Here is a 19,092-nt window from a genome sequence, read left to right as displayed (position 1 = left end):
TAGCAGGGAGTTTGCTGTGAGAACATTATGTAATGCTATAACATTTGAAGCTTTTCTGTGTGTGTGTGTGTGTGGGTTAATACACTTACTTTGAGGGGAGGTGGTAGTGTGCACCTCTGTTCATCCATTCTACTGCCCTGTGTTAAAAAAACAAACAATATAATGCATGAATTTTTATAGCATATTTCATATATAAAAACATATAATACAGTCATTTCAGAGCCTAATCCAAAAGAATAAAATTAACAATGTAATACACTATTGTTATATAATATACTAAATAATTAGAGATGCACCAATGTATCGGCCAAACAATAGGTATTGACTGATAAAAGCAATTATCTGCACAACAGGCCATTGTTTAAAACAGATAATAATCAGGGTTGATTATTTCCTGTCAAAAGGGGGCAGAAAAACATGTCAACCAATTAGCCTACAACCAGGGCTAGACTGATAATCTGGCATATACTGGGCATTTTCCCGGTGGGCCGACACACTTTGGGGCCGATCAGGGGTGGACTGGCCATCGGGAGAACCGAGCGGGCCGGTGGGCCGGCTGCGAAACGTGCCGAATGGGCCACGATAAGCTAAAATGAGCCACCGCGTTATGCAGAACGGACATCAAAATGGCCGTAAATTTCCCGGGATGAATTCTCTTCCCAGTCCAGCCCTGCTTATAACTCGTATTGTGTGTGAAAGTAAATGTATGGACTTACTTTGAATTGAGGGACACTTACAGCTGAAGTGCAGTTTGTAAGCTTAACACAGCTAGAATTGCACCAGGTGGAACTACAGTTAAATATTAACACAATTCATTTGATTACTCACCTTAAAGCTTGACACAGTAAGGAATATGATTTGTTAAAGCTTAAGCAAGAGACTAAAATTTAAGTTAAAAAGAGAGTTAAGAATATCATTTTTTTTATTATAATTGAGACCAGTTACTCTAAAACGTGGAAGAATAAAGTTATTATTTAAATTTATTTTGAAGTTGTGTAATTAGTTATCAGTGATTAGAAACGAGGTAGCATAAAAAAGCAGAGCACCAAACTATCAGTATCGGTAGATGAGGGCCAAAATAATCTTATATTGCTATTGGCACACATATTTTGTATTGGCGCATTCCTATATACAGTATATCTGCCCTCACTGAGAACTTTATTAGGATCATCTGTACACCTACTTATTTATGCGATTATCTTATCAGCCAATTGTGTAGCAGCAGTACACTGCATAAAATCATGCAGATACAGGTCAGGAGTTTCAGCTTATGTTCACATCAACCATCAGAATGGGGAAACATTTTTATCTAAGTGATTTTGACCGTGAACTGTGTGTTGGTGCCAGATGGGCTGGTTTGAGTATTTCGGTAACTGCTGATCTCCTGGGATTTGTACGCACAAGAGTCTCTGGAGTTACTCTGGAGCAAAAAACATCCAAGTGAGACATTGTAAATGAGAGAGGTCAACAAGAGAATGGGCAGACTGGTTTCGAGGTGAAAAAAAGGCTATGGTAACTCAGATAACCACTCTGTTCAATTGTAGTGAGCAGAATAGCATCTCAGAATGCACAAAACAGTGAACCTTGAGGCAGATGGGCTACAACTGTAGAAGACCTCGTCAGGCACTTTATTAGGACCATAGTGTTCCTAATAATGTGCTTGGTGTGTGTGTGTATATAAATTACCAGAATACCAAATATCTAAATCTGAATTCTTAATGAAATGCACATTTATTATTTGAAAACTTTTCATTGCAAATCTCAGACAGTGAAATTGGACAATATACAGCATGTAAAGGATTAAAAGACTGATTGTTAGAATGACTAAATTAAAGAGTATAAACTATATATTACAGATGTTAAAGTGAATACAGAATGAGCGATGTGTTGAGAGAGAACACAAGAACATAGAGGATGAGTAAAAAGATATAATAAAACAAAAACAAGGAAGGTGTCACATTATTGCAGATATAAAAATTACAGAGGCCAAAAGAGCACGAAAAAAGCAAAAGATCACATTAGCTTTCAACTTTGCAGGTAAAGCCACAAACACAAAATCTCACCTGCATTCGCTCTATCATTGCAAATATATCTGACGTCTAAGAATCAGAGAGAGAGAAAAAATTAGATCAAACAGTCTGCGAGACCACTTGACAGTGACTGTGGCATTTCAGTAATGGCCGGCATGACCTCCCTCGATCCACCAATCGACACACCATCAAACCTACAGATGTCCTTTCTCTCTTGCCGTTCATCTCAATGGAAGACAAGACTGTGAAACATCATCATTTAACACCGGGACAGCACAGCTGTGCGTATGAAGGATGTGACCTGACTAGCTACAGCTGCCAAGTCATTTCAATGAGCCCAAAGCTCAGAATAAATATCAGCCTGGAATAAGAAGCCAGCATGAATTAGGGGAAATGTTTTATAGAAATCACTGCCTGCTTATGGTCATTTGTCATTCTTTGTTCTGTGGGACAATAAAGATTTTTTTAAAGAATCTTCATGCTGCTGCTTGGGTTTAGAATGACATGAGCGTGAGTAAATGATGACAGACATTTTCATTTTTGGTTAAACTATACCTGTAATGCTAGTTATCTAGCTCTCATCAAATACACACAAACATATGCATGTCGACATAAACAGAGATCAGTGGACCTTAATTGACTACAGTCTGCAATGTGACCAGAGCAAGCAGTGAAACTAGAACTTCACAGCTACTATACGTTCACTACGCCAAAATCAGTTCCGGAATGCTACTTCCCAAATTAATTTCATAAACTGCGACAAATCAACTAAAAGGACACAGAAGGGGTTGGCCAATTGGCCATTTACCAATATAAGATTGTTAATTCTTTTTCAATGCAGACAACCTATAACACTATTGCATCACAAGTTTACAAAGCACATTCTGTGACCTCTTAGGATCCTACATATGCATGTATGATTCGATTCTATTATCAATACAAATCTATCAGGTCAAATCAAGTCTTTAAACCTATAACAATTGATAAGCTTTGGCATTAGCTTAAAATATATATTTATAGGTAAATCTCACAAAGCCTGTCAAGAACATGTCTAGGTCATATTTTATCCTAAAATTAAAAGATATTACATTTTGCATACTGAAAATGAAACCAATTTCATTTAGACTTAACTCTCATTACCACAATGCAATCACATTCTCATTTCTGTAATGTACAAAGAAAATAAATTGTGAGGTATCTATAAATTATAGTTGTATTTGTTATACTGCCTTTAATTTCACCCGATTTAAATACAAATATTATTGTGCCCAGAAAATCAGGATTATTTTTTTACCGTATTACATTATGGGACACTTGATCAATTAGAATTGCCATAAAGAATAACAAGAATTTCAAACCAATTAAAAAAAATCAAATTTCATGATGCATTACAGTAATGATATAAACGTATACATTTTCATGTTTACACTTACTGTATTTGTTACATCTAATCTCTCACTCTTGGTCATACTGCATACATAATGTATATATAGATTTTTTTCTCACACAATTATTCTTGATTTGTCTATACAGTAAGGTAAAGTCTACTCACATCGCTGTACCGCCTGCGTTGGCGCATAGCAACGAGAGCTGGACAGCGTAAAATGTACATGTTCTTAGCCATCATGAAGCCCTGAGAGAGACAAATTTGACTTGAAATGAAAGACTTGGCTATCTGCCTGCCTGCTTGCCTTTCTCTTGCTGTTGCTCTCTTAATCTTCATGTGTGCTCTGCTCGTGAGAAGCGCAGTAGGGACACCAAAAAAATACTGACAGCTTCCCCAATCTGCAGCAACTTCCTAATTTCAGTCAAGTGTACCACATGAAACAGCCTTAAATGAAGATCATGACTGGTAACTGATATGTGGTTATGTTTGCGAGTGTATACAGTATGTGTTTGTGGGTATGTGTGTGTTTGCCCACTGATGTGGCTGTTTATTTTGAGTAGATGTACAACATACAGCAAAACCAACAGTCATTTTCAATTTGTAGAATTTTAAAAGCTGCAAGGCCAAAAGGTGACCAGATGAAGACAAACACCTCAAATTCTTTAAACTACAACTAGTGGTCGACTAAAATGGGTTTGTCAAAGGCCAAGGCATTAAAATGAATACAAATTACGGCTAGACAACATTAAATGAAAATTATTTCTAATCATTATTTACTTAAAGTTCAATCAAACATATGTGAGAACAGTGCATTATTCATGGACAAAGATAAACTTCAATTTTGACACAAAGGGTCTCATATTGGACAATTATTGTTAATTAATTGCAGAAAACTGATGCCAACTAGGGTGGGTCAACTGGCTGATATGTAAATAATATTTTAGCGATAACTGCCATAAAAAAATATCGCAATATCCGATTACATCGTCAACCCCCCTGCTGAGGGTCGGTGATTTTTTTTTGCTTTATTGATTTTGCTTTACAAATTCAATTTGAATTACATAAGAGACATTTCTAAATTCAAATCGCACTTTAAATGAAAAATGCAATAAAATAACAAGGATCAAAAAATCTTATATAACCACCTCCTCAAATCCAAACATCTCCAACCACCCCATTTGCCATCACACAAGCATCCGTCAACGACAACAGGTGGAAAATTACTAATAACCTACAGATTAAGAACTAAAGACAATCATAAATGTAAAGACAACAATAATCCTAATAAATAAGACTAACTAATACTGTTCTCAAACTAATACTGTCAAATGTGTGTTCTTATCGAAGTTCATATACAGATAATGTTTGTACTTCCTTCGCCAGCTGAGGAAGTTCAACCTGCCACAAGTGCTGTTGATACATTTCTACAGTTCTCAGTCACTGAGTCTGTCCTCTGCACTTCAATAACTGTCTAGTTTGGTGCAGCTACTAAATCGGACATCAGAAGACTACAGAGGACAGTTCGGACTGCTGAGAGGACTATTGGTTGCCTGCCCCCCTCAAGAACTATACAAAGGAAAAAGGCTGTAAAAATCACTCTGGATCCCACTCACTCAGCCCACTACCTTTTTGAACTGTTGCCTTATGGCCGACGCTTCAGAGCTCTGAGCACCAGAAACATCAGGCACAGGAACAGTTTTTTTCCCTCAGGCTATCCATCTCATCTCATCACAGTTAAAGCCAACCCAATGAGCAATAATTATGTGCAATACACAGTTTAGTCTATTTATATTATCCAACATATCCTCTTCTGCCATTCTATACATTGCACTGTACATAACACACTGTATTTTTGTACTTTATATAACAGATATGTATTAGATTTGCACTACATAAGTGTGTGTGTGTATGTATGAAGGTGTGTGTCTGTGTGTATGTACGTATATGTATAATTATTTTTGTATTATTATCTATGTCTTGCTGCTGTTTTTGTATTGTTGTGCACTGGAAGCTCCTGTCACCAAGACAAATTCCATGTATGTGTAAGCATACTTGGCAATAAAGCGGATTCTGATTCTGATAATGCTGCCTAAAGGCTAAATTAGACTAAATTTTAGGTTCAAGGTGAATGTGTCTTCACTCTATTATTTTATGAGTTGCGTTCACAATGCATGCCAAGTGTGTGGATATAAAGCAAACTAAACTCACAGCACCTCCTGAGATAATCAGAGATAATTTGCAGCATTCTCACAGACAACTTCTTGCAAACAGTTTTCAGACGAATGAAACTGAGAAAAAAAAAGAGTGAAAACGCTTTACCTGCACTTGCCCCACGAGACAGGTTTGCGTTGCACACCGACATGCGTGTTTCACATGACTGGCTCGTGCTGCATGGCTCTGAACAAACAGCGAATCAGACACAAGCATTGACACCTATTCTTTTGTCTGTTCTTGAAAATATAATAAAGTGTTTTTCTTCAAGCGCACGTCTTTGTGACTAACAGCATTGCTTGTCATGTGTCACTCCGAGACGTCTTATAGGTCACCCGCCTGTTGTGGGTAGAAGAGCAAAATTACCAGCGCATGAAATACATTTGGACGAGGAGCATGTGAACTGGATTCAGCTTCGTCGCATTTCGAGGGTGGCGGGTGCTAGTTTCACACCCTTTCCACTGTTTAATATATTTGGTGACTTACCAGATCCATGGTTTTCCCACTTCTCAAAATTGCCGATAATTGTCTGTCGCAATCGGCATTGTGATCTATGTAAGAAATCCTTGGTATCCGATTACATCGTCTTATCTCCCAGCCCTAATGCCAACTGGACTTTTGTGATGTTAGAAGGCTTGTGAAGGTTTGCATGCTTTCTAAGATGGGGCTGTTGTAATCTCAAGACCCTTCAGATGACCTTAAAAGTTTAGTGATATATACTGTAGAGCAGTGGTTCCCAAACTTTTTACAGTGGCGTACTCCTCCAAACATTCAACATCCTTTCATGTAATCCCTCTTAAATGCATAGATAACATTCACACAATGTATTTTGAAAAGATGTATTTTATCACAAGTTTCTTTGTAAAACAACTCCCTTATATTAAACATGTTATATTTGTACATGTTATATTATTCATATACATATTGAATAAATGCCTTACGGAATGAGATGGTTATGTTAGATATGATATAACTGCATAAATTGAAAACACCCCTCACTGTATCACGGTACGCAAGAATAGCATTCAGTTCTGTGCCTGGAATTGCACATCATTGCAGGTACGGCATTGCCGGCCGACTTCGAGCATTGCGGGTAAGTATCTGAGCAATTTGAGATCAGCTCAAAGTCATTTTTTGTCACATTTGACACTGTTAGCAAGGCTGAGCTCATTTGCTGAAAAAAAACATCATGCAACAAAGTAAAAACAGGTCTCTAGCATGCAAACAAATGTGAGTGAAAATTACTGCGTGTATGTGGAAAATTATTTGGTGGCACCGGATATCTGACACCTGTGATCAAAACTTATGAACTTATTCCATCAGAATCAAACTCCCTTAAAACAAATTACATTTTAAACTAAGAAAGAAAAAAAAAAAAAAACAGACAAACAAAAATCGTGGATGACTGACATGTGTGAGTCTGGCAAAACAGTCAAGTATCAAGTTTACTTGCCATCACTGAGCTACGTCACCTAACAGTGTGCTGGGCTGGTAAAAAAGATAATTGTATGACGCACGAAGCATGAGCAGATACATTTTTTTAACCGCAAAAGATAGAGTTATTTCATTGTATATTTATCTGACCTTTATGACACAACCATTTTGGTGTTCTACATAAGGAGGCACACAAAAATACTTTTGCCGATGAGAAATACATGAACAGGGTTTGAATGTTATTTTAGAAATTTAAAGAATGGTAAATCTCATAATTTTATTCTTATAACCCTGTACCACAGATTGGGATACATTGCTTTAGGAAACAGGCAAGGTGATGCGTGTTGCATTGCAATGCACTGGCAGTGATTTTCATGTCTCTCACCAAATATTTCCTCCCTATCAATTACACAAACTGTAATGACATAAGGTCACAGTTCCTGAAATGTAATATGACATCCTGTTTTCACATTACGGTCAGAGTTGCACAACTACAGTGTAAGTATAATTCTATAGTATTACAGAATTACTACAAAAGTGTGCGTGTTGCGTGGAGCCGAGTGTTTGCAAAACCTTAATGAGAGAATGTGATGTGAATATAACCGAAAATAGAATCAAATATGGCTATATGTGTGAAAAATTTGCAAACAAAGCAAAGAAATGATAAGAAGATAGGATATAAACCTCTTTGTAAAGAAGTTCAGTGTTTTTTATTTATTTATAATTTTTTCCTTCACTAACAATTCCAAGTTTGCTTAAACTCATTCTACTGGGTTTCCCAAAAGAGTTATAAAGTGGTGATGTGGTAAAATCATTCTGTCCAATACTGTTATTGCTCTGGGATTTAAGGGAATCTAATGTACAGTAGCACACAAAACCTTTGATTACTGGATCATCAAGGTGTTTACAGAGTCTGGAGGTAATATGTATGGAAAACCATATTCTCAAACAGACCCCAGAAGGAAATTTTATTGTTCAGAGGTTGCTCTTTTATTGTTTGGGAGACTTCATGGAGTTCTGCATTACGCTTAATTTAAGTAGCAACTTTTTCTCAGATGGTTCTCCTAAAATTCCTTAGTAAAATATAAATACAGAAACAACGGAGACAATTGTTGATATAAAATAAGTATATAGTGCTATAAAATGAACGTGGATTGCAAAACTTCGATAATTTGGTTTTGGAAGAAATGAATGGGAAATGTTTGAATTCATTTTTAATCAATTTGATTGCAGACTTGGCAAATCTCTTCTGAAACTCTAGAGGACATTACTTGTGATATTACATGTGAGAGACAGTGAGATTACTGGGGTCTTTTATTAAGAGAAAAATCCAAGAAGCAAGAGGACTTCTTGCAAAAATCCAATATGCTCTCCATTTAGTCTCAATGCCATTTTTTCAAGAAATCACAAATGTAATTTTTCTTTCCAATGGGATATGACAATTGTAAGACTTGCCAACCCATTTGTGGACCAAGCTCTCTATGTATAATAAAACCTCACTTACTGTACCTTACTGCATGCATTACTACTTTTATCCATAGTGACTTACAGTGACTTAATGTTTATCTGTATGTGCGTTTACTGTGAATCAAACCCATATTCTGGACATCATTCGCTCCATGCTCTACCAGTTGAACTAAAGGTACATTATGAAACAATCAATAAAATACATAAATGCTCAAATGCAAATTCTAAATTGAGGTAATCACATTCTAACACTCACACAGCCATCAGGACACAATAATCATTGTAGGACATCCATAAACAGACACTTCAGCTCTCCTAGTTCCCAAAAGGCCCTATGCTAATGGCTCTCAGAGCTGCTCTGAGACACATGCGGGTTAAATTAAAAGGCACTTGGTTGTTAAATGAGGGGTACAGGTGTCCTATGGGGTTATCTAATGCTGTGGAAACAGTGGTCCATCTTCAGTTAATAAAATTAGCTAAACCCAAAGCTTTTTTAAACAACGAAAAAACAAGAAACCACTGCAAAAAGTAATTTCTTCATTAGTTAGTATCTTTGACTTATTTTCAAGTAAAAATATGGAGACACCCTTAAAACAAGATATATTAACTTTTTAGGTTTAGATTTACTCGCTAATGTATATGGATAAAGGAATAATTCACAGACAAATTCAAATTCTTTGATCATTTACTCAACCCCAAAAACAACAGAAAAGGTGCTATGAATGAGCTTTATGAAAGCACAATAGACAACAATAGTTTGATGGAAATTGAATTAATCTTCAGGTTGTTTCTCACCTAAACCTATTTTATGCCTTTAGATGACTACAGGAATATGACAAAGGACACTAATTTTATGATAATTTAGCGTTAAAATGAGGTAATATTCAATGCCATTGTATTAAAAAAGATGGTGTGTGATATTCATTAAAACATCTTTTGTGCGTAAGAAAGAAAGTCGTATGGGTTTGGAATGATATGAGGGTATGTAAATGATAACAGAATTGTCATTTTTTAGAGAACTTTCCCCTTTAAAACAAGATAAAACTAGTATATTTGTTAATGGGCTAAGAATAGTAAACCTAATTCAAGATTTTGTATTCTTGCACATTTTTTGCTTCTCAAGAAACGAAACCTTGTTTTAAGGATGTTTCAATATTTTACAGGAAAACAAGACATTGATTGGGAAAATGATTTTTTGAAGTGAACCCAATCTCAGCCTGTTTCAAAGTTCTGCTCATACTTAAAGGTGCCACAGCCATTGAAAGTTTTAATTTGCGGTTCATCAGTAGGTCTCAAAAACTTTGATTTATTTTTAAAGCAAATTAGCATTCCGTCCCTCAACAAAGTACTTTTTAAAGTTAAAGTTGGATGTTGGTCATTGAGGTGAAGTTTTGAAGTGCTAGTGTAGATTTATCTGGTGACACTCTTCACCTGATTAAGGGAGAGTTACAAAAACAAAACAAAAAAGAAGGAAGTGTATGGATATCTAGGAACACTACATAAAAATAAAAGTAATCGGTTTTGAATTTATTAACTGAAAAATAAAATGTAATGTAACTTGTTTGTCAAATGGATAAAGAAAAGCATCTGACATTTTTTAAATGTAATTTACAAGTATAAATCTTTTAAGAGTGGTTTACGGATTCATTCATTTAATGTTACATTTTTACACCTGAACGAACAACCTTAAAATAGTAAATGCCTGTTTATTAGTCAATTTGAAAAGCGATGCATTTATTTACATTTTTGGATTTATTAAGAATTATTATACAACTGAATTAATTCAATCAACAACTGAATTAATTACTAATTGAATAAATTAACATTTTCTTTAAATTTTTTTCAATGGTGCAACTCCGTCAATGATTTTTTCAAGAAAGAAAGAAATTATAGACAAACACATAAATGAAGCTAATCTATTTGCAATGGATGGTTGTCACAGGGAAAAGGAAAAGACTGGTACAAAGAAGAAGGAATGAAATGCCACCGATGTTGGAATATAAAATTCGATAAGAGAAGTGAGACATTAAAATCTGTCCCACCTTTGGAAGAGTTGGAGCAGGTGTTGTCGAGGAAGACTTGACCAGAACAGGACGTTCTAACGTGTCAGATATCCGTGGGATTTGGCCATCTTGTTTCCTGCGGAAATAAAAAGATCCTTAGCAAAAATGTTTTTTAAAGAATAGTAAACCCGAAAATGAAATTGATGTACATTTCCTCCGCTTTTCAAAAACTGCATGACTTTTTTTCCCAATAAAGTTTTGGAGAATTTCCTTCGGAAAACTCGATTTAGGCAACTTTTAAGATGCTTTGATACATTTATAGTGTTTGTTTTTGTCTTTTTGTACATTCTGCAGACCCAAAATTCACCTTTTGTGTTGAAAGTTCGGGGTGAATAAATTATGTTTATTTTGTTCATTTTGGTGTGCATTATTCCTTTAATAACTTATAGACATCATCATTCAAATGGGCACATTTCATCATACCGTGAAATTCGTTTAAGTGTTTTTCTGAAGATCAAAGTAGCGCTATCAAATTAGACATAACCCTGTGTCATCGATTTCTCCAACAGAGAAGGAATTGATTAGTTATCATGCAATACAAGATGCTTAAAGAGACACAGGTGTGTGCGAATGCAGACTACAAAATAGTAAGGCTCAATAGCACATGTTTCATGGGGAAGGAACAAACCCCTCTGGTTTCTTTCATGCCCTCCTACAGTGGCATGTAATTGTCTCAACTCAGAGGCTCAGTTCAAACGCATTATTTCACATCGCATCAACTCTTCTCAGCCTCGTGGTGCTTCTAACAACCGATCCTAAATCAATTAAAACTCCTCTGCCATGTGGTACACAATCTGTTCCTCCACGCCACAGTCTAGACTTTGAATATAAATGTCTATCTGAAGGCATAAGTATTTTTTTTACTACTTTGTTTTACAAGTTGATGATGATTCATCAATCTCGATAGAAACCAGATGATTAGTTTATTATAACACTGAATTTTGATTGAGATGATCATGAATTTAGTTAATAGCACCATGACTGAAATGGTGTCCTCACCAAGGGCGATCTGCAGCATAAACGTGACCAGAAGTCATTCATTTTCCAAAATGGAATGGATTTTCAGTGACAAGAGTGACATTGACCATTGACTATGCAATGAGTTCCATTTTATAAAAATTACAATCAATGTGATACAGCAACCACTACTGGGAGTGCAGACAGTGATCCACCACCTGATACAGTTGGATACATGGGCTTGGAATTACCAACTACAATACATGTGCCAAGATTAATACATCGCAATGCATCTCAACATTATGATTGGATCGTGATTCAAACTGTGGCAAACGCACCAAAGCAACCCAGCATGTCAAATAGAAGCAGCTTTGAAGGCAACTCGAACGCAATTTGTGAAAAGCTTCTTAAAACTGCAAGCACGCTGATTGGCTGGCTTTTGTAATTTCAGGGAGAACAGGTTTTAATTGGTCTGCCAGGAAACAACTGGTGAGTTCAAATCGAAAGTGATCATCCTTATGCCGTCCTCACTGAGAGGAACAGGGCAAAAAGTATGCGTTTATGTACTGATAATCTGCCGTTTTACCATAATTTGTGTGAAAGCGAATAAAAGCAGTTGTTGTATCACCTCTAGTGTTTATTTCACCAGGACAGTGTACGATATGTACAACGAAAGCTGCAATGTGGACCAGACTTTATTCCGAGAGTCAAAAGTCAGTCTAAATGAGACATACATTTGTGTTGCAACTACACAACAAAGAAAGTAGTGTATTTGCATTAAGTTACAAGTTCACAGGAGATAACAAGACCATGCAAGGATGACACAATATTAAGCCAAACAAATCGAGCTTTAGCGTGTCCCATATTGTTGAACAGAACAATTGACTTCGTTAAAAACCAAGAGAAACTGAGGTAAAAATGAGCACCCTAGACAGCAGAACAAAAACATTTTGGTTGTACGTGGCAGAAACGCAACGTAAAAGTGATGTCAGATGCCAGCAACATCATGTCCTGTCACCAAAGGCTCATCTGTGTTTTGTTAGTTCTTCACCTCTTGAGGTTCACCACGGCTGACTGACTTCATTTGTCCGACGGCAGGTAGTGTGCTCAAAAGACCCTGAAGTCGTCTGAGAGTTCTGACAGAAGTACAAGCTGCTGATTTGTCACAGCACACAAGCTGAGCTTGACTGAGTTTTGGCACAGACAGGTACAACTCAACCAATGAACTCACATGAATGATGCTTGCATTGAGAATAAATATCAAGTTTCCGTGTAAAATGTCCAGAGAGTGGTACCAAAAGCGAGTTGTGTTTTTTATACATAAATGCTGTAATACAGGCTGTGTTGATACAATCAAATATCGATATATCGTGATACCATTTCTCATTATATTGTGTTGATACTTTAGATCCATGTATCATTATTTATATTACACTATGTGTATTCATATTATGTAAACACAACAAACTTGGCACACTGTTACTTCCAAATCAATTTATTGAGCTTACCAAGAGACACAAACCTGATGTTTCGAGCTACATGCTCTTCATCAGACATCAGTATATAACTAAAATATAACCAAATGACTTGAAATTTGAATTGATAAAGAATCTAATCAAATTATGATATCTTGAAATATACCGAATTGTGACATGTGTATTGCAATACGTCTTGTATCGTGAGGTACCAGGCGATACCCAGCCCCAAAAGGAATGCTTATTTTATCACCCCTATGCCATAACTCAAACCCCAACCCTGAACCTAAGCATCAGTGGAATAAAAAGGACAATTTAGAGTGAAAATGCAACCTCACCATTGTTTATGTGAATGCCATTACTTTCCTGGTTCCACAAGACCAGAACCTGTGAACACAGGTTGTGCTAAAGGGAAATGTATTCAAACTTAATGTATGCAAACATGTCTGATGGGGAATTGCACTTGTCTTTAATTTGGTAGAATGGGGTTGTTTTCAGGGTACATGAATCTTTGGGAGCTACATGTTGATTTCCTGTGTCAATTAAAGCAACTGCAATATGATAAACATAAAACAAAAAGCACATGTGATTCCATTTACCCAAAATGAAACCATATTTTGCCCATGCTTTACTGCCGACCAGAAATACTGTTCTAGAAAGGGTGTTCACAATTGAGTCGTCTAAAAACAACAAAACTAAATTAATAAATAAAAAAGTGAAACAGAGGTGTAGGGGAAAGCATCACAATCACATTGCATCTGTCTGCATTGTAAACATTGTTTTGTCTGATTTGTGAAAGGGACATTTTACTTGAATAAATTATTTATTGAAATAATAATAATGTTAAGCTAATAAATTATAATAGAAATATATTATTGTATAATAATTATTATCATTATTACCCTTAAGCCTTTTTTCAAACCAATTCCAGCTTTTATTTTGAAAACTGAAGGGACAGAATTCCCTGTTGTTTGAAGTTGAGTTTGAAGTTGAGTTTAGGGCTGAAAAGATTAGCTGATGCACACTGTGTTGTGACTATAACGTAATTAAACTTAATAAAAATATTTTTCCCCCTTTAATTTTGTGAATGTCATTTAGAGTTATTTTTAAAAGATGATTTTGTCCTCTTTATTGTTAGCAAGCACGGTGGTGGCGTAGTGGGTAGTGAACTAAAGCACTGAACTGGTAAGCAGAAGGTTGTATGTTCGATCCCCAAATTCACCACCATTGTGTCCTTAAGCAAGGCACTTAACTCCAGGTTGCTCCGGGGGGATTGTCCCTGTAATAAGGGCCCTGTAAGTCGCTTTGGATAAAAGCGTCTGCCAAATGCATAAATGTAAATGTAATATAACTATTTAAGAGTTATTTTTAAAAGATGATTTTGTCCTCTTTATTGCTAGCAAGCACGTTTAATACAAACATTTAAGTCGGGCACAAGCTGAATAATCAGTTAAGAGCTAATGATTAATCATTGTGAAAATCACAGAATAGTCGAATAATCATTCTAATAATTGTTAGATTAATCTGTTATCAAAACAATCATTAGTTGCAGCCCTAGTTCAGTTGACAACAGCCTTTTAATGCAGTGAAATTCTCTCATCTGCATTGCTGAAAAAAAAAAAAACACCCCCTCACGGGATTACTTTAAATGTGTATAGTAAATTGTAGTGGCCAAGCATAAAGGTATGTGAAATGACACAAATGTGCAATTAAAGTAAATCTGGGGCGCTTTAAATAATGCACTCAGATCACAATAGAACACCTAACCGAACTCAGAGCACATCTGTCACTCAGGGCACCAGATAGATAGAGTTTGTGTGTATAGAGCACAGAACCACTTTGAAACCACATTTGTAATACAATGATCCCATTTACATGTATTAAAGAAAGCACTACACACTACAGACAAAACAGCCGTGCACATAGGCACAGCACAGCGGGCAGAACATTGAGGCTATTTACTTATATAATTAAATAGCAGCCCTCGCGGTTTGGAAATCGTGTAAGTTTAAGTTAAAGGGGTCATATAATGACATTTTTCTTTTATCCTTTGAAATAAAAGATTTCAGTACCAAAAAAAAAAAAAAAAGATTAGCAAATTATGAATTCCTAAATCCTCATGTTTTGACATCACAACGATTAATATATTTAAATATTAAATTGTTCAACAACTTGGCCCAGTCACGGCGAATAAGGAGAAAGCAAGATAGATGTTATCATTCCTAAACACCAGCAAGTAATATTCCAGTTATTCCAAAATGTTCACCAAAGTTGTGCTGTTCTTAGCTGTGAATTACCTGTTGCTCTAAATACTCTTTCGAAGAATCCCAACATTATGAAAGAGTTGCTAAAGTTTATTTTAAACAAGGTCCCCGATCATTTTGGTCTTTCCTTAACAGTTTGTGTGGCACATTTAATTGCGGATTGGACTCAACAGGTAACCCGCAGCCCATGCATTAATCAATAATTGTGCAGTTATGTGGTGTAGATGTCTTAAAGGTACAGTAGCAAAAACAAAATGAATCAAAATTGGCATTAAAGGGATAGTTCACCCAAAAATGAAATTACTCTCTTCATTTTCTCACCCTCAATGCAAGTGAATGGGGACCAGACCTTTCAAGCTCCAAAAATCACATCAAGGCACAATAAAATAAATGCATATGACTCCAGTGGTTTATTATATGTCTTCAAAAGCTATATAACAGGTGTGTGTGTGAGAAACAGATCAATATTTAAGTCCTTATTTACTATAAATATCCACTTTTACTTTCACATTCTGAAAGTAAAAGTGTACATTTATAGTAAAACGTATTGAAGTATTGATCTGTTTCTCACACACACCTGTTAAATAGCTTCTGAAGACATATAATAAACCACTGGAGTCATATGAATTTCTTTTATTTTGCCTTGATGTGATTTTTGGAGCTTGAAAGGTCTGGTCCCCATTCACTTGCATGGAAAGGACTTACAGAACAGAACTGAAATATTCTTCTAAAAATCTTTGTTTGTGTTCAGAAAGAAAGTCATACACATCTGGGATGGCATGAGGGTGAGTAAATGAGAAGAGCATTTTAATTTTTACATGAACTATCCCTGTAACCTTGAAGGGTCAGCAAAAGGGTGGAATCTGGTCATGTAAAAACAAACTTAAACTGTTTTTGGTGCAAGAAACCTTGATTAACATTTTAAGTGGACCTCAGGAAAAAAAGATTATGATATAAGCAAAAAGAGTTTTAAGACCTTCAGAGAATAGGGTTTAGAAAGATTCAGGAAATCCTGGAGGCTGAATGAATTACAGGATTTATACAGCGAATGCAAAGCAGTGCACCTGCTAATACAAATTAATTTGACTGTGTTTACATGAATTAGCAATAAGCTATCTGACACTAGCAAGGAACTAAAGAACTGAGTGTGCTCTAAAGAGAAAATCACTACATTATTGCTAGTAAAAAGAAGACAATTAGGACGAATGGGGCACAGTCAATTTAGCTGAAAATATTCTTTGTTTTTCTCAGTTCATGCAGAAGTCACAAAAAACAAACTCAATCCTACAAATCATTAGAGTAAGTGTGACCCATGTGGGAACCAGACAGGAGACAATTCAGACCCAAAAACAACAAGATGCCCCCCAAAACACATGCACCCGTACGGCTCACTTGTCTTTGCTTTCATCACAATCTGCTCCACTAATACTATCTGACATCCCATCAGCTGTTTCCCTCCCATTACGACCACCTGAGCTCCCCACCAGTAGAAGACAGCTGATCTTATCACTGAGTGAGATAGACAGAGAGAGTGATGTTACTTACTCATAAGCATGCACAGAAGACGAATCAGCAACAAGCAATCTGTTCTGCTGCTCCAAACCAAATGGGCAGGTGAAAGACAGAGCTCTCCTTTTCCCTATAGCTCCCTCCCTTCCTCACTCTCTCTCTCTCTCTCTCTCTCTGTGTGTGCTCTCATCCTCCCAACTCTTTCTCTCTCTTTCCCACCCTCTGGCTTCTCTCTCTCATGACTCACTCCTTATCTCTCTAGTCTTTTTTTGGTTATCAACAAAGAATCTATTGCTTTCAAACCTGTTTGGAGTCTCTTTATCCCTTTAACTGATTTCACCTCTGTTTTGACATTTTTTCCAATCTGCTTGTCAATAAATTTTTGGTTTAATCTGCGTGTGTCTTAAAGGAATGTATCAGGCTTAATACAAGTTAATCTATATTGACAACATCTAAGATATGTTGTTAATTAGAACCTACGACTTGTCTCTCAATTTGGTAATATAAATACAAATTGTGCTTGTAATAATACACTTATAATGGAAGCCTATGTGCAATACCTGAGAAATCTTGTAACTTTCATACAATAAGCAAAAGGATACAAGAAATGGACTTTTACACAGAAAAAAAAAAAAAAAACCCCACTCACAGTAATTATGTAACGCATAACTGGAAGTTCATCCGCCTACAACAATAGTCCCACCACTAAAAGGCAGATTCCGACAACTGTACAGCTCAAAAGCTACACACTTTTGTACAGTAGAATTAATGTATGTGTTTTAACAACAATAGTAGCATTTCTTCTTTTACACCCTATGGAATGCCTTGCCCCATAGATATTTATTGTAAGTGAAATCCTGTAAATGTTATTTATGTTTTTTTTTTTTTTATGAACTGAGGAACAAGTCGGGGTTTCCATCTAAAAGTTTAGCATTTAAAGCACATTTCTAAAAATTAGACTAAGGAAATATGAATCATTGCACATTTCCATCCAGTATCTTGATCTATCCATCGCATTATCTTGAGGGAGCCTTTCCTGTCATAATGGAGAAGCTGAATGACCTCCTTCGAGGAGAGTTTTACAGTATTTGCAGGATCGAAGGAATTGTACCTTGTTTTATTAAATGCTGCCAGGGGATGCCACAGAATAAGTGTAATATCTGATATAACGAGAGCTGAAATTGCTTCGATGCCCATACGCCACCTGCCTCCAAAGTTTTCTGGCCGATTGTGAGAACCCATTATGACAACCAACTGTGGGTTAAACATTTCCGAATGTGAAGGGCTTTATTCAAATAATTGTTAAATCGCACACTCATAACACATGCACAAATGGCCAAAACATGCTTCCATCTACTAAATGCGCATTTTAACTAATACAAAACTCTAGAAAATCCACTTCTGTGTAGAGCATTACATTTTAAGACTTTATTCATATATTTAGCGTTTCCATTCAGGATTTCTTATGCACAATTTCAAAATTCACATAAAAATTGTTGGATGGAAATCCAACTAACCTGTCAATAGATCTTTACTTGTTTTAAATCTACAACAATCCTGTAAGAACTACATGTATGTGTGTGCCAGTTTGTGTAATTCAACCCTCTTATGTCGCTTTAAAAGGATGTTATCTGTCAAGCCTATAATTAGCCCACTCAGCCCACTAAAGTACCTCAAATGAACTTGCTGCCTAAAACATTCCCACAGCTCCGGACATACGGAGCAAAAGGATCTCAAATGGGAACAAGCCAACGTCCCCAAAGAATTCCCACAAGTCCTCAATTTAATCTGTAGCACTAACTGGGTGGTAAAAGCACACTAAATAAATTATTAAATGATACTCTTCATTTATGCCACAAACATGGCTTCCCACTGTAACACAAGACCATTAAAACAACAAAAACAAACTTGATCTCTTTAGGATCTCAATTGTTTCTCCTAAACTGTGAAAACTCTCCTGCTGCTCAATTTTTTTTCTTACATAAGACTTCAGTGATCTCACATGTGTCCTCTATAGTATCAGATGAGATTTACACAAAAAAGTGCTCAGAATTGCCTAGATCCCAAAGTATGCAATCAAGATTTTCTGAGAGCAAAATATAAGCTATGGTATTCACATTTACCTCATACCACTATACACTTTATGTGTCAACAGTTGTCTTGTATGTTTCTATTTTTATTTTTTCTTACAAATGTTAGGAGAAACATCTGAGACCTGCCTGAAGTTGATACCTGCCTGAAACATAACTGAGAACTTTATTAAGTCCTGTGATCTATGAAAAGTGTGACCTCTGA

The 19,092-nt window shown here is 36.1% G+C and overlaps 1 protein-coding gene across 3 annotated transcripts in view; it reads right to left on the bottom strand.

The window, feature by feature from the left end:
- LOC127646435 (rap1 GTPase-activating protein 1-like) overlaps nt 1–19,092 on the bottom strand; it is a 139,585-nt gene that overhangs the window by 24,830 nt on the left and 95,663 nt on the right. Inside the window, exons 1-3 of one of the 3 annotated variants that reach the window (XM_052130095.1) lie at nt 16,834–16,891; nt 10,572–10,668; nt 90–137 (exon numbers count right to left, since the gene is read on the bottom strand). In XM_052130095.1, coding sequence (XP_051986055.1) covers nt 90–128 — 39 coding nt within the window. In that variant the 5' untranslated portion in view covers nt 129–137; nt 10,572–10,668; nt 16,834–16,891. Of the gene's footprint in view, nt 1–89; nt 138–2,063; nt 2,100–3,582; nt 3,628–10,571; nt 10,669–16,833; nt 16,892–19,092 lie in introns of those variants that run through there. The other 2 variants (XM_052130092.1, XM_052130094.1) reach the window with 2 other exon arrangements.

Source organism: Xyrauchen texanus, chromosome 7 (assembly GCF_025860055.1).
Source record: "Xyrauchen texanus isolate HMW12.3.18 chromosome 7, RBS_HiC_50CHRs, whole genome shotgun sequence".
NCBI lineage: Eukaryota > Metazoa > Chordata > Actinopteri > Cypriniformes > Catostomidae > Xyrauchen > Xyrauchen texanus.
Note: the sequence above shows the minus strand (reverse complement) of the source record. Positions and strands in the feature narration are given on the sequence as shown.